The 15,598-nt window shown below is 37.9% G+C and overlaps 1 protein-coding gene across 9 annotated transcripts in view; it reads left to right on the forward strand.

The window, feature by feature from the left end:
- Positions 1-15,598, forward strand: part of Phactr2 (phosphatase and actin regulator 2) — a 267,238-nt gene that overhangs the window by 166,753 nt on the left and 84,887 nt on the right. For all 9 annotated transcript variants that reach the window (XM_058581732.1, XM_058581754.1, XM_046450655.2 and 6 more), the window contains one exon: positions 2,902-3,069. In XM_058581732.1, coding sequence (XP_058437715.1) covers positions 2,902-3,069 — 168 coding nt within the window. The remainder of the gene's footprint in view (positions 1-2,901; positions 3,070-15,598) is intronic.

The raw sequence follows: 15,598 nt of genomic DNA on the forward strand, positions 1-15,598 counted from the left end.
ATTTCACTGTTCTTTAAAACTGAGTAATTTCCATTGAGTATATATACCACATTTTCTTTGTCCATTCTTCTATTGAGGGACACCTAGGTTGGTTCCATAGTCTAGCTATTGTGAATTGAGCTGCTATAAATATTTATGTGGCTGCATTACTGTAGTATGTTGATTTTAAGTCCTTTGGGTATAAACCAAGGAGTGGGATAGCTGGGTTAAATGGTGGTTCCATTACCAGTTTTATGAGGAATCTCCATACTGCTTTCCATAGTGGTTGTACCAATTTGCAGTCCCACTAGCAACATATGAGTGTACCTTTTCACCATATCCTCACCAACATTTATTGTTGCCTGTATTGTTGATGATTGCCATTCTGACAGGAGCGAGATGAAATCTTAGAGTAGTTTTGATTTGCATTTCTCTAATTGCTAGAAATGTTGAACAGTTTTTCATATATTTGTTGATAAATTGTATTTCTTCTGTGAAGTGTCTGTTCAGTTCCTTAGCCCATTTATTCATTGGGTTATTTGGTTTTTTTGGTGTTAAGTTTTTTGAGTTCTTTATATATCCTAGAGATTAATGCTTTATTGGAAGTGCATGTAGTAAAGATTTTCTCCCAATCTGTAGGCTGTCTCCTCACATTATTAATTGTTTCCTTTGCTGAGAAGAAACTTTTTAATTTGAATCCATCCCATTTATTGTGACTTGATTTTACTTCTTGTGCTTTAGGAATCAGATCCTAGGTCGACGTGGTGAAGATTTAGGCCTATTTTTGCTTCTACTAGGCACAGGGTCTTTGTTCTAGTGCCTAAGTCTTTGATACACTTTGAGTTGATTTTTGTGCAGGGTGAGAGAGATTTAATTTCATTTTGCTATATATGGATTTCCAGTTTTGCCAGCACCATTTGTTGAATAGGCTGTCTTGTCTTCAGTGAATGTTTTTGGCACCCTTGTCCAGTATGAGATTACTGTATTTATGTGGGTTTGTCTCTGTGTCCTCTATTCTGTACCATTGGTCTACAAGTCTATTTTGGTGCCAATACCATGCCATTTTTGTTACTTCAGCTCTGTAGTATAGTTTAAGGTCTGGTATTGTGATGACTCCTGCTTCACTTTTCTTGCTAAGGATTTCTTTAGCTACTCTGGGTCTCTTATTTTTCCAAACAAATTTTATGATTGCTTTTTCTATTTCTATGAAGAATGTCATTGGGATTTTAATAGAAATTGCATTAAATCTATATAATGTTTTTGGTAGTATGGCCATTCTGCCTATCTAGGAGCATGGGAGACTTTCCATCTTCTGAGGTTTTCTTCAATTTCTTTTTTTAGTGTTCTGTAGTTTTCATTGCAGATATCTTTCACCTCTTTTGTTAGATTGAGTCCCAGGGGTTTTTTTTTGTTGTTGTTGTTTTGTTTTGTTTTGTTTTGTTTTTTGAGGCTATTGTGAATGGAGCAGTTTTCCTAATTTCTCTTTCAGTGGATTCATCATTGATATATAGGCATGTGTTTGATTTATGGGTGTTGATTTTATATCCTGCTACTTTGCTAAATTCACTTATTAATTCTATAAATTTTCTGGTGGAATTTTTTGGATCTTCTAGATATAGAATTATGTCATCAGCAAACAGTGATAGTTTGAGTTCTTCTTTACCTATTTGTATCCCTTTAATTTCTTTCTTTTGTCTAATTGCCCTGGCTAGAGTTTCAAGCATGATGTTGAATAGAAGTGATGAAAGATGACATCTTTGTCTTGTTTCCATTTTCCACTGGAAAATGCTTTCAATTTTCTCCATTTAGAATGATGCTGGCCTTGGGTTTAACACACATATATATAGCTTTTACAGTGTTGAGGCATGTTCCTACTATCCCTAGTTTTTCTAGTGCTTTGAACATGAAGGTATGCTGTATTTTGTCAAATGCTTTTTCTGCATCTATTGAGATGATCATATGATTCCCCAATGTGTTATTATGCGAGTTTTCAAAAAATACAGAAAGGACAAAAGGATCGTACCTCCCCCACAAACCTAGCACCTAGATCCAACACTTAACATTTTGCTGTATTTAGTTTTATTGCATATTTATCCATCTGCTCATTTTTTAAAGTGCTAAAAGCTATTTCATTGAATGAATAATACTGTAGTTTATCCATTCTGGGCTGCTTCTAATTCTTTGTCACTAAAATCTGGTAGTTGGGGTAATGTAAGTCATTGTTATCTCCCTTCTGTTTAGAACTTAGTGCAAGGAAACAAGATTTTGTGCTTTTCTTCTGATTAATAAAATGACAAAGCCATATCAAGATATGTTTTATCACACACAATACCTGCATCTTCCACATATTTCTTGCTGTTAGTGATAGTTATCAGATAAATTGAAGCTGAAAACTTTTAATTTTTTTTCCCTTGTAACAGGAGCAAAAGATAGTTTTAGCATTGTAAAAATAGCATTTAGCTTCCTGGCATCAAATTGTATTTTGTGAAGGAGAAACTATGGTTTTAACTACACCATAACTGTGATATTCATTACTGAGAATGCAAAACTAGCCTCCAGAGGAACATCCTATTTCTGGAATACTTAGAATCCTCTATTTCTGCACAAAATATTGATGTGGTTGTTGCCGATGGATTCAGCTGTGTTTTGCAGAACTTCACTTGTCTGTCCCCACCTGTTATGTAAGTCTCTTGCTTTCTTATTTCCCAAGTACCATTACCTAAGGGGACTATAATTTCTGACGGATTGATTAACTGATTGATATCAGGGGAGTCCTACCAGCTGTGAAATGGGACAAACTCAACTTTATGTGAGGTTCAATCAGAGTAGGTATGCTTGCTGTTAAGAGTCCAGGAAGAGATAGTTGATGCTGGTTTTAACTTTCATTGAAGCCTTTCTCTGATTTGACTTTTCTTTCTATAGTTGATGGACTGGACAAAGCCTCTATAGCCAACTCAGATGGCCCCACAGCAGGTTCCCAGACGCCTCCCTTCAAGAGAAAGGGGAAGCTCTCCACCATTGGTAAAATCTTCAAGCCTTGGAAATGGAGGAAAAAGAAGACTAGTGACAAATTCAGAGAAACCTCAGCAGGTATGAGTGTCTGAACTGTGTTGCAAGACAGGATAAAATGTTCCAAGTTTTCAAAAGGTAGAAAACTGTGTTTTGCGGACTTCTATTCAGAAAAACGTTCATATTTGGAATGAATTTTTCCAAATGAATAAAATTTAAGGATAACATAACTTAAGAGTTCTGGCTTCCCCTATTTTTGTATTGACTCTTTAATATATTCTTGTTTTTAAATATATATTTGTAAATTCATATAGAAAACTAAGGTGTGAGGAGGAGGAAGCAGAAGAGAAGATTAGAAATGAAATGTTACTTATCCACATTATGGTGACGGGCGTCCATGTTTCTGTATATACTCACAATGACATCCCTATTTACTTAGTTCAGTAGTACAGTCTTATTTGTGAATTAAAACTTCTAAATACAGTCTTTTTTGATGTATTTTTTTCCTATGGGCAAGAATTCAGTGGCTGTACGAAAGAAAAGTATTACTGTATTTATTGTTTAATTTTAAACTTCCATTCTGTCCTTAGGACAAGTAAATCATCTCTGCCCTAGGACAGCCATAATCCCATTGATGTGAAAATTTGTGGATTTATTAAAATTAAGAATTACATTGCTTAGTGCCTTTCATATGGACTCATGGAGGAAATTGACTTTAAATCTCAGGCCAGATCTAAGCCCAGTTTAGCAGGTGCTCAATGTCAATGGTTTATCTTTAAGGAAGAAATGTGCTTATCTCTTGACATAAGTTCAATTTTCTTACTGTCCAAACAATCCCTTCACCAGAATTCCTCACTGCATGAAAGTCTAATATTGTCAGTGCATATATAGGGTCACAGAGCAACTTAGTAGTCTTGCTAACTGCCCACTAGCACTAGAGCTGTGAAATTAAATAGAAAATATATGCACAGCTGAAGGGTATGCAGTAGAGACCTAAGCTCCCTGAAGAAAAGTGCCTGATGCATTTGTAGCTACATGATTTCTTTAAGTATTTACTACTTAACAAGAAATAATGATATCCAAAATTTGTTTCAAAATTCTCTTTCCAGAGTGATAAATTGAAGATTGTTTAAGTAGACAATATGTACCGGGGTTTGATTATTCTCAGCTTTCTATTATACGTATTGGAAAATACCTATAATTTCTAAAAATGGCAAAAAGAAGTGAGACTCGCCTTGGGGGAATTAATGGTGGCTTGGTTATTGGGTCCTTTTCACTGCTGGGTAGCTTCCTGGATTAAAAGGCCCTGGGAATCGGTGGACAGAAAGCAGTGCTATATGAGGACAACAGGGTTGTGTTTTTGCCAGAAAGGTACCGAGGGTACCAAGTAATATTAATTAAGGAAGATTCAGCCTCAGCTTCCTCAATTTCAAAATCTGTAAGTAGAATGAACTAACTTCTCAGGTGTTTGTGTTAGTCTGCTTTCTGTCATGTGACAAAACACTTCCAATGACTTGAAAGGAGAAAAGATTAATTTGGCTCGTGGTTTCAAAGATTCAGTCCCTGGTCAGCTGACCCCATTACTTTTGGCCTGTGGTAAGACAGAACATCATGGTGGGAACAAACGGTGGAGCAGAGACACTCAGCTCATGGCATCTGGTGCTTTTGTTTTTTAAATTATTATCATTTTTTTATGTGGTGCTGGAATTAAACCTAGGTCCTTTGACATGGTAGGCAAGTGCTCTACTACTGAGCTACATCCCCAGCCCAGCTCATAACTGGTAAGCACAGAGAGAAAAAAAAGGAAGGAGCAGGGATCCAAATGTACCCTTTCTGACCACACACCAATGACTTACTTCCTCCAGCTAGGCCCCACCTCCTAAAAGTGCCACCACCTCCTAGCAGAGCTATCAGCTGGGGACCAAACCTTTAACATATGAACTTTTCAAGGACATTTAAACTTCAAATCATTAGCAGTGCACTAGTACCAGATTCTGCTGTTTCTCTGAGAGACACTGGCTGAGCATTTTGTTCTCCCCTGTCCATCAGGTGTAGGAGGAACCACAGCAGCCTTCTTAAGTGCTCCCTCTTATATTTCCTTAAGCATTAGGAGAGTCTGGCTCTTTAGTTACCATGGTTACCCAAGATGGGACTAGGGCTCTAGACAGTAGCATTAAGAAGATGAGAAGAGGGGCTGGGTTTGTAGCTTAGTGGTAGAGCACTTGCCTGGCACTTGTGAGGTGCTAGGTTGAATCCTCAGCAAGATATAAAAATAAATACACAAAATAAAGGTATTGAGTTCATCTACAACTAGAAAATACTTTTTAAAAAAAAGATGAGAAGAGAGGATGGGAAACTTCTTCAGCTGTCATTCTTGCCCTTTACCTGAATCTGAGCTAGTCTTCTGTCCTCACAGAAGACACTTTCAAAGAACTTTTGCTTGTTCTTTCCGTGTCACTTCTCTTTAATGAAAAAGTATGTTATTGTCACCTTATTTGTATATTTATTTAAAGACTTTAACTTCTGCTGAGATATGTGGAAAGTATTAGTGAAGCTTTAGACCAAAGCAGCAAATGGCATATAACATGAGTTTTTTTCCATATCCAAGAAAGTTGTCACATATAGACCAAAACTGATATATTTGGAAACAGCCAAGGAAAAGGTATCTTCTTTAAAAAAATGATCTCTAACAGTTAAATTGAGCTATTTAGATGTGATTGAAGCCATGTGCAACCTGACAATCTGTGAAGCCCACCTTGGGCAAGACTCACAGTATCTGGAGGTAGAAAGAGAGTGAGAAAAGCACACAGATGGCAGGTTAGAGGACTCTTCTGCTTCTTGTAAGACAGAACCAGAACAACAGGCATGTAGCTGCATGTTGAGGTGGGTGGTCATAGGAAAGTATGGGCATGCAATAGTAGAGATTCAGTGACCAGGTGAAACCCAGATATATTAGATATTAGTGTAGTAAGAGAACAGTGTCCCGGCACCCAGGCTTGAAGGCTTAGCAGGGGGAGGGGGAGTTCCCCCCCAGCAGGAGTACAGGTGAGGAGGACAGAGCCCTGGTGATCTCCACAAGCCTAGAATCTGACAATTTGAAAGAGACAAGAGACCTGGGATCTGCACAGCATGCTGGTGCCAGAGAAGATCTCTGCATTTCCTGCTTATACATACAGTGCCATAACTGGGAGCCATCTTGAGAAGGGTTCTGTTGTTTGACTTGTTGTAAAGGGGATCAGAAGTACCTGCATTTTTCTAGCTCCAAGATCCAATGGCCTTTTCTTATCCCAGGCTCAGTGGGCATTTATTCCAGGAGACAGTTTTGGCTCAGGTGCAAGACTTCTGCACAAATCCGCTCAGAATTCTATGTGGTGGGAATTGCAGTCTGTGGTGTGGAAGGTACTTTCTTGACAGTTGACAGTTTGGGAGATCTGCTGTTAGAATGGTGGTAGCGTGAGGCTGATCCCTTGAGTGTGATTTCATGTCAAATCCAAAATTGGGGCTCTAGCAAAATGGATGGTAGATCTCATGGAACTTGCTACCTCTGCTCCCAGCATAGATCTTCGAACCCCATGGCCTCTCCCCACCTGCCGCGCTCCTGGTGACATGCACTAGTGTTTGTCCCTTGAAGCATACAACCCAAGGAACTCTGGGAAGAATCTCTGCCTAAAGGCAGAGGCTTGGCTTCACCCTGGGATGTGTAGCCCAAGAGACTAGGAAGAGATTGTTGCTTAGTGAATTATACATTCTGTGGTGGCTCAGTCCAGTGTGCAAAGCAGCTTAGAGGGACTCCTAAAAGCCTCAGCCACAAAGCATTCCTGCCAGTCACCTGGAGAGCACCACGATGAAAAGAATTGGGGGCTGAAGAGCCCTTAGCCAGTATGCTATTATTTTTATTTTTCTCTTTTTCATTTCTTCCCTTTTATAATTGTGATTTTTTAAAAATTTTCTCCTGCTTTCTTTTCCTTTTATAAAAATATTTTTATTCTGGGGCTGGAGTTGTGGCTCAGTGGTAGTGCACTCATTTGGCATGTGTGATATACTGGGTTTGATCCTTAGCACCTCATAAAAATAAATAAAATAAAGATATTGTGTCCCTCTACAACTAAAACATTAATACACACACACATATATTCTATTTTTTTACCCTTTCTTTTCGGTTATTGTTTTTACCCCCCTCCCCTTTTTTTTTTCAAAACTGGGGACTGAGCCCAGGAATTAGCAGATATTGGGTTGCTGCACTGTCACTGAGCTACGCTTCCAGCCCAGCTGAGAGGAACTGCATCTAGCATGACCCAATCCTGCCTGAACCTTGGCAGATACATCAACTTAAAGAATGCCCCTAAACAATGATATGATAACAAGTGTGTACAACTAGAGGGGTCTGATGTTCTGTTCCTCGACAGTCACCCCATATAAGAGCAAAGAGAAATAATACTTCTATGTGGATATGACACCTATGAGGTTCCTCAACATCACTTGCTCCTACATCCTGTCAACCTGGACATGAGTGCTGCAGAGGGTGGGCTCTAATCTCAGCCTGTGGCTCTCCATGTGAAACACCAGGAAGTATACTAAGGGCTAAACAGAGGATGAAAGCTTCAGGTCCTTCACCCCAGTTGAAAGAGTCAATATCAGAATTGCTTTCACCTAACAGAGCCAATTTCAATAGTGGCAATGGAAACCCTTACCACATGATAAGGGCTTCCACTCCCAATGTAGGAGTATTCACAAGGGTGCATCCCTCATGGTCTGTGGTGTGTAACACATCAGCCTAAATTACCAGAGGGACCCACTGTTTCACGAACTACATATTAAGCATTCCTCAGGCTCTGATACAGTGTGCCTTGTGTCAAAACTTACTAATCACAGCCAAAGAAGCCATAGGGAGAGTATACTATGAAACCCAATTGGAATAAAACTCAACACTACACAATAAAACCATACTTCAAACACATTGTTAAGAGAAGGTTGCTTATTAAGACAGCCCTCACGTAAAAGTGGAAGAGATATCCGCCCCAACAGATACATAAATCTTAGCATGGAACCATAAGTAATATGAAAACACAAGGCAGTATGAAGCCTCCTAAAGTTTATAACTCTATAGTAACTGATTTTAAAGCTATCAAAATAGATAAAGTGTCAGACATATAATTAATTGAAAAGAACAATCTTTAAAAGCCAGATGAATTCCAAGGGAATTCAGGTAAACAATTGAATGAATTAAGAAAGGCAATGCAGGATATGAATGAGAAATTCAGTAGAAAGACAGAAATTTAGGAAAGAACTAAGCAAAAATCTTGGAAATAAAAATCTTAATAAATCAGGTTTAAAAAGAAACAAACAAACATCCTCAGTTGAAACCCTTATAGTCAAACTAGATCAATTCTTGAAGACAAGTCTAATGAAATATCACATTCAGATGATAAAAAAGGAAAAACTAATAAAAATGAAAAGAACATACCATCTCTGGGACACCATTAAAAAAACCAAGCTCTTGCATAATTGGAATAGATGAAGGAGAAGAGCTATAGGCTGAAGGCATAGAAAATCCAGCAAATGAAATAAGAGAAAATTTCCCAAATCTTGGGAAAGGCATGGATCCTCACATTCAGGAGGCAGGTAGAACCTCAAAGAGACATAATCAGAAAAGAACCTCCCTGTGACCTGTTGTAATTTAAGGGCCAAAGTGTAGGACAAAGAAAGAATATTAAAATCTGGGAGAGAGAAGACTGGCTCAATAAATTAAAAAGTAAGAGTCAACAATATGCTACCCGACAAAAAAATCATCTCACCTGCATAGAACAACACAGACTGAAGGTGAACCGATGGAAATGATATTCTAAGCAAATGGAATCCAAAAGCAAGCAGGAGTAACTATAATGATATCCAATTAAAATAGGTTTTAAAGCAATCAGAAGAGATAAAGCGGATCACTCTATATTGATCAAGGGGATATTTATTAGGAACATATAATGAGGGCAGGGGTTGTGCTCAGTGGTAGAGTGCTTGCCTAGCTCATGTGAGACATTGGGTTCCTTCCTGACCACCACATAAAAGAGAGAAAGAGAGAGAGAGAGAGAGAGAGAGAGAGAGAGAGAGAGAGAGAGAGAGAAGTTTTAAAAAGTTGTAAAAAAATAAATAAGATATAATGATTACAAATATATATACACTGAATGATGGAGCATCCAGTTTTATAAAACAAGCACTGTTGGACATAATGGGAGAGAGAGACTCCAATATAACAATAGTAGGCAACTTTAATACTCCACTCTCAACAATAAATGAATCATCCACACACACACACACAAAAAAAAAAATTCATTAAAAAACCAGAGTTAAATTACATTGTAGGACTTAACTGACGTCTACAGGATATTCCACTCAACAGCTTCAGAATATATATTCTTTTCATCTTTACATGTGGGACTTTTCCCACAAAAGACCATAAATTAGGCCACAAAGCAAGTCTTAACAAATTCACAAAAACTGAAATAATTTATTACGTCTTATTTATTACAGTGGAATGAAACCAGAAATCAACAGCAAGAGAAACTTCAGAAATTATACAGAGATTGAACAACAAATATTGAATGAACAGTGAGTGGGTCATTGAAGAAACCAAAGGGGAAATTTTAAAATTTCTTGAATCAAATTAAAATGGAAACACAACATACCAGAACTAGTGGAATACGATGAAAGCAATACTGAGAGGGAAGTTTGTTGCAATAAGTGCTTACATAAAGGAGGGAGGAGAGGGAGAAAGATCTCAGAGAAATTACCCAATGATGCATCTCAAGTACTTAGAAAAACAAGAACAAACCAAATCCAAAATCAGTAGAAAAAAATAAAGAGTAAAGATTACAGCAGAAATAAATGGACAAAAAAAAGAAACCATACAGAACTTTAATGACACCAAGAGTTGATTCTTTGAAGAGATGAACAAAATTGACAAACCTTTTTAGCTAAACTAACTAAAAGAAACAAAGATACAGATAACTAAAATTAGTTGAAAAGGGAGGTATTAGAACAGATATCATTGAAATTCAAAGGATTATTAGGTAATATTTTGAAAAACTATATGCCAATAATTTGAAAAATCTAGAAGAAATGGACAAATTTCTTGGCACATGTGACCTAAGATTAAAGATAAGATTGAAGCAATATCTGAGGTTATAGCTCAGTGGTAGAGTGCTTGCTTCACACATATGAGGTGCTGGGTTCAATCCTCTGTACCAAATAAAAAATAAATAAAATAAATAAAGTAAAAATATTGTGTCCATCTTTAAAAAAATTTTTTTAAAGATTGAAGCAAGAGGATATAAAAAAATCTAAATGGATCAATAACAAGTAATGAGACTAAAAAAGTAATAATTTTTAAAAATCTCCCAAGAAGAGGAGAGTAGGACTGAGTGGATTCACTGCTAAATTTTACCATCCTTTAAAAGAAGAACTAGCACCAAGCTTCTCAAACTATTCTATAAAATAAGAAGGGAAGGAACCTTTCCAAACTCATTCAACAAAGCCAGTCTTACCCTGCTACTAAAACCTAATAATAACACAACAACAAAAAAGAGAGCTATCGACCAATATCCCTGTTGAACCTAGTGGCAAAAGTTCTCAGTAAAATATTAGAAAATCAAATTCAACAGCATATTAAAAAGATTATTCACAATAATCAAGTTAGTTTCATTCCAGGGATTCAAGGATAGTTCAACATATGCCAGTCAATAAATGTAATGCATAATACAGCACACAAAGAAAATAGGGATATGATCATATGATTGTCTCAATAGCTGCAGAAAAAGACTGTGATAAAATGCAGCATTTCTTCACGATAGAAGCCCTAAATAAGAGAGGAATAGAAGGATCATACCTCAGCATAATAAAGGCTGTAGAAGACAAGACCATTGCAAACATCATGCTAAAGGGGATAAAATGGAAGCAGTTCCTCCAAGATCAGGAACAAGACAAGGATGTCTATCTCACCATTCTTACTCAGTTTCAGTACTAGAAATTTTAGCTAGAACAATTAGACAACAGATAGAAATTAAAGGTATACAATAAGAAAAGGAGGGAGTCATATTGTCCCTCTTTGCTGATGATATGATTCTGTACATAGAAAATCCGAAAAACTCCACTAAAAGACTTTTAGTTCTGATAAACAGTTCTGTGAAGTAACAGGATACAAAATCAACAAATAAAAATCAGTAACATCCTTATGTACCAATAAGGAATCCACCAAGAGGATATGGAGAAAAAGCAATTCTTCCATCCTGTTGGTAGGAATATAAATTAGTACAGCCCCTATGTTATGGTGGTTCCTCACAAAACAAAATAAATTCATCAACCACTCCTGAGTATATGTCTGAAGGAAAGGAGTCAACATACAAAGGAGATACCTGTATACCCATGTTTATTGTGGCACTATTCACAATAACCAAGATATGGAATCAGCCTAGTTGTTGTCAACAAATAAACACATAAAGAAAATATGGCGTATTTTATAAATATAGAATGGAGAATTATCCAACCATAGAGAAGAATGAAGTTCAGGGCTTTCATTCCAGATGGGTAAGATGATGCTGGATACTCTGAATGGACACAATAGAGAATACATGCAGTGCATTCCTGCCAACCCAGCTATTTTGCCATTGTACACATGGCTTCCTTTGGTATCTAGACATTACATTATGATGTTCTTTGACTCTTCCTTGTTTCTCACCATCCTTTACATTCTGAGTTCCAAAAACCATAGACTTATTTCTTCCAAGTGTAGAATCTTTACCATCAGCCTACCCTCTCCATCTCTGTTGTCCAGTCTTTATCACTCCACATCTCCATTCTTGCAGTGTAGCCTTTTTTGCTGTCCTTAGGTTATTTATTTTTAGCTAACTCTAGAAAACTAGAGAAGTTCAAGAGTGGCTGTGTTCTAGCAGCCTCTCTAGGTCTTACCAGCCCTCACTTCTAAGTCTGACAGGGAGATTCAGGATGGCACAGGCTTCCAAGTACCACAGAGTAGCTAAGATAGCAGTGTTCCAAGGCTCAGACAAGGCAAATTGAGCAATGAGTGCAACCAAATGTGTTTCAGTTGGAGTCACGGAGCACCATGGGTGAGACTGGGAAACCCAGGCCTCAGTAGCCAAGGTGCTCTGTACCCTGGTCGTAGTGTTCATGCACAGATGATGCCTGGGCCAGGGGATCAGAAAGACCCAAACAGGACCCATCCTTTTTTGAAGGAGAAAGAAACAGAGCTGGTACCTAGGATAGGAACTTACCAAAGGAGTTAGGATAGGCACTCCCTGTATAAAGTGGACCAGGGGATGAATTTAGGGGAGAGGGTCTCCTCAGATCTCAAACCTCCAATGCCGGAATGGAACTACCCAAGACCTCTGGGAATTGGGGGGTGGGCACAGAGAGGTGTGGTCCCCAGAAGCCTCAGATGAGTGGATCTGGGAAAACTGGTGGGCAAAACACCCAATGCTCCCTCCCCTCCTCCTGATAATTCTGGATATTGCTGGGGAGAATTTTCCTTTTGTCCTGTTACTTCTTGACTCAAACTTGTGACTGACCCCATAGTGTTTCCTAAATGAATTCCAGGCTCTCCTCAGTTTAACCCAAACTGACCTCTTCTGCCTTACTTATCTTTCTTTAAAGAGTCCGCATACCTTGGACTTCGTCATGCTGGGTCACCACAGAGCCTGCCCCAGGTATTTTTGATACCTGATCTTTCTTCCTTCTGTTCCCTCTTCCTCTGAGCTCCCTCCTGCCCCTGCTATACCTATTGAAATGCTACTGATCATTCAAGGGTCAGCATCATGTCTCTTCCTTCCTAAAGACATTCTTGACCTTGATTCTGCACCAGCTGAGTTGGAGCCACCACCTCCTTTATTTGTACTCCTGTTAGGACACGTATACAGTCAGCTCTCCATGTGCATGGGTTCCGTATCTCTGATTTCAACACACTGCACATCAAAAATATTTGGAAAAAATTGCATCTGTGCTGAACATATGTAGGCTGTTTTTTTTTCATTCCCTAAATAATGCAGTGTAACAATCATTTATATTAGCATTGACATTGTATTTGATATAAGTAAGGTAGAGATTATTTAACGTATACAGGAGGATATCCATAGATTATATGCAAATACTGTGCCATTTAATATAGCAACTTGAGCATTAACAGATCCTGGACCCAGTCCCCATGGAGGCCAAGAGACAACTGTCAAGACAACTTGATTCCTTTTGTAGTTTATGTGTTTGTCTTGTGTTCCTTATTTACTGTAAGTATTGAAGGTGAGATTATCCCAGTCACCTTTACTCCACTTCAGGAGGTACATTATAGAGTAACTCTCCTTGGTATAAATTTCTTTAGTATGCCTTCAATTGCTTATCTATTGAATGTTCCCTATAGCTCCAAGTGGGGCACTGGGTGCTTCAGGACTTTATAAGAGAAACTTAAGATTAAAAAATCAAAGAAAAAGACAAAATGCTAACCCAAAATGTGCTTCACAGTCACAACTGTGTATAACTGTTAAGAAGCTGATTAAAAAAAAATAGGGAAAATTCTCTTTCCTATCTTTTACCCTTATTTAAAAGTATGTTATACTCCTAAGTAAAGAAAATCAAGACAATTTATCTTCATTAAAATTGTGAATTTTATTTGCATTTTTAGTAATGGGAAAGGAATGTCCATCTAGATTTTTAGATAACATCCTGATAAGTGTCAGCATTTGAGGAATCAGGACTAACTTGTACAGAATCATGTGGTAAAACTTGAGTTTACAAAGGTAGTCTAATAGTAATGGCTTTTATTGGATGCTGTTACATACCAAGTTCAGCTCCAAGAACTTTATTTATATTGACTCATCAAATCACTAAAACAACCATATGAAGTTTAAGTGCTTCTGTTATACAGTTCTACTGATGAGGAGACTGGGCCCAGAGATTCAGTGGACTTCCCCCAACGAAACTTCTCTGGCAGGAAGCCAAGGCAGTATTTGAAGCCAAACAGTAGGGCACAATGATCAGTATTTTGGACCATTATACTGATGTATCTCTAAAGGATAATTTCCTACCCAGATCAATAGGGATCAGCCCTTGAAAGGTGATGTTAATAGATAGGTTTGCTTCATACTCTAGTTTTTGCTGGAAGAAGAATTTGGTCTGACGAATTATTTTGGTTCTACTTCACTGGACTGGTTTCAGTAGTAAACATGTAGAAAAATGGTTGGTAAGTGTTAAAATTATGTTTGATCCTAATAAGGTATAATATTGCTATAATTATAGAAGCATAATGCTGCTGCTGGGGATTATTTCTCCTATCTACGAAGTTAAAGGATTTGTCTAAGGTGATATTTGTTAAGGACTACTCTGGTTGCATTCATAAATGACAGTGTTTTAATTTATAGCTCTCATTTCACCAGGAGAGTGGAAGCGCTTTCACCCTCATATCTTATTGGAGGAAGAGAAGGGAATCTGTCTATTGCTTTACTATAGCAATGTTACATAACCAGGCACTGGCCACACATCTCACCCAGGTCTAGGAAGGGCTCCTTCCTCTCAACGAATATTTACAGAGCATTCTCATCCAATTATGCCAGTCACTATTAAGGACTCTAGGGACACTGTTAAAGACTCCAGTAACAAAAGAGACTCAGCTTCCTTCTCTTGTGGAGGTTACATTCTAGTAGGGATGAGTCAGAAAGCAAATCCAAACAGATTAGGTAGAATATTAGAAAGTGACAAGAGGAAAATACAGCAAGAAATTAGAATAGGCAATCTAGGAGGGAGGTTATAGTTTAGAATAGGGAGGTCAGGGAGGCTTTATTGGGAAGGCAACAGTTAAGCAAAAGTGGGAAGGAGGGAGGGAAAGCCCTTTGATAAATCCTATTAAGTAATTGCACAGGTTAGAGATAGCATGCACTTCCTCCTATCAATAAGGATGTTAACATACAGTGATTCTTGTCCTTATAAATTTTAATTTATAATAATTTAATTTAACAATGAAAATGCCTCACAGTCATGAACCTTGTGATTGTTAATCTTGACATTTGCTAGGCAACACCAAATCATATAATATTACTCTATATTATATTTCTACCCGAAGAGGTATAGAAAATCAAAAAAGGGATTGAGCCTTACAATATGAACATTTTATAATGGCTTTCCTTCTCTCTCTCTCTCTCTCTCTCTCTCTCTCTCTCTCTCTCTCTCTCTCTCTCTCTCTCTCTCTCTCTTTTTAACCAGGGATTAAACCCAGTGGTGCTTAACCAGTGAGCCACATCCCTGGCCCTTTTTTTATTTACAGACAGGGTCTTGCTGAGTTGCTTTAGGACCTCTCTAAGTTCCTGAGGCTGGCTTTGAACTTGCAATCCTCCTGCCTCAGCCTCCTGAGCCACTGGGATTACAGGCCTATGCCACTATGCCTGGCATTGCTTCCTTTCTTGACATTAAATCCAGGAGCCAGATTCTGAGAAGTCATTAAACCAAAAGTCAAAAAGCCAGCCTCCTAGAGTGCTAGAATCCCTCATATGTTGGTATTTTTTAATTTTATTTTTTTTATTTTTTGGTGGACCACTTTCAGTCACTGCTATTGTAATCATGACCT

This window comes from Marmota monax, unplaced genomic scaffold, assembly GCF_021218885.2.
Source record: "Marmota monax isolate L192 unplaced genomic scaffold, Marmota_monax_Labrador192_F-V1.1 WCK01_AAM20220418_F8-fsc00030, whole genome shotgun sequence".
Classification (NCBI taxonomy): Eukaryota; Metazoa; Chordata; class Mammalia; order Rodentia; family Sciuridae; genus Marmota; species Marmota monax.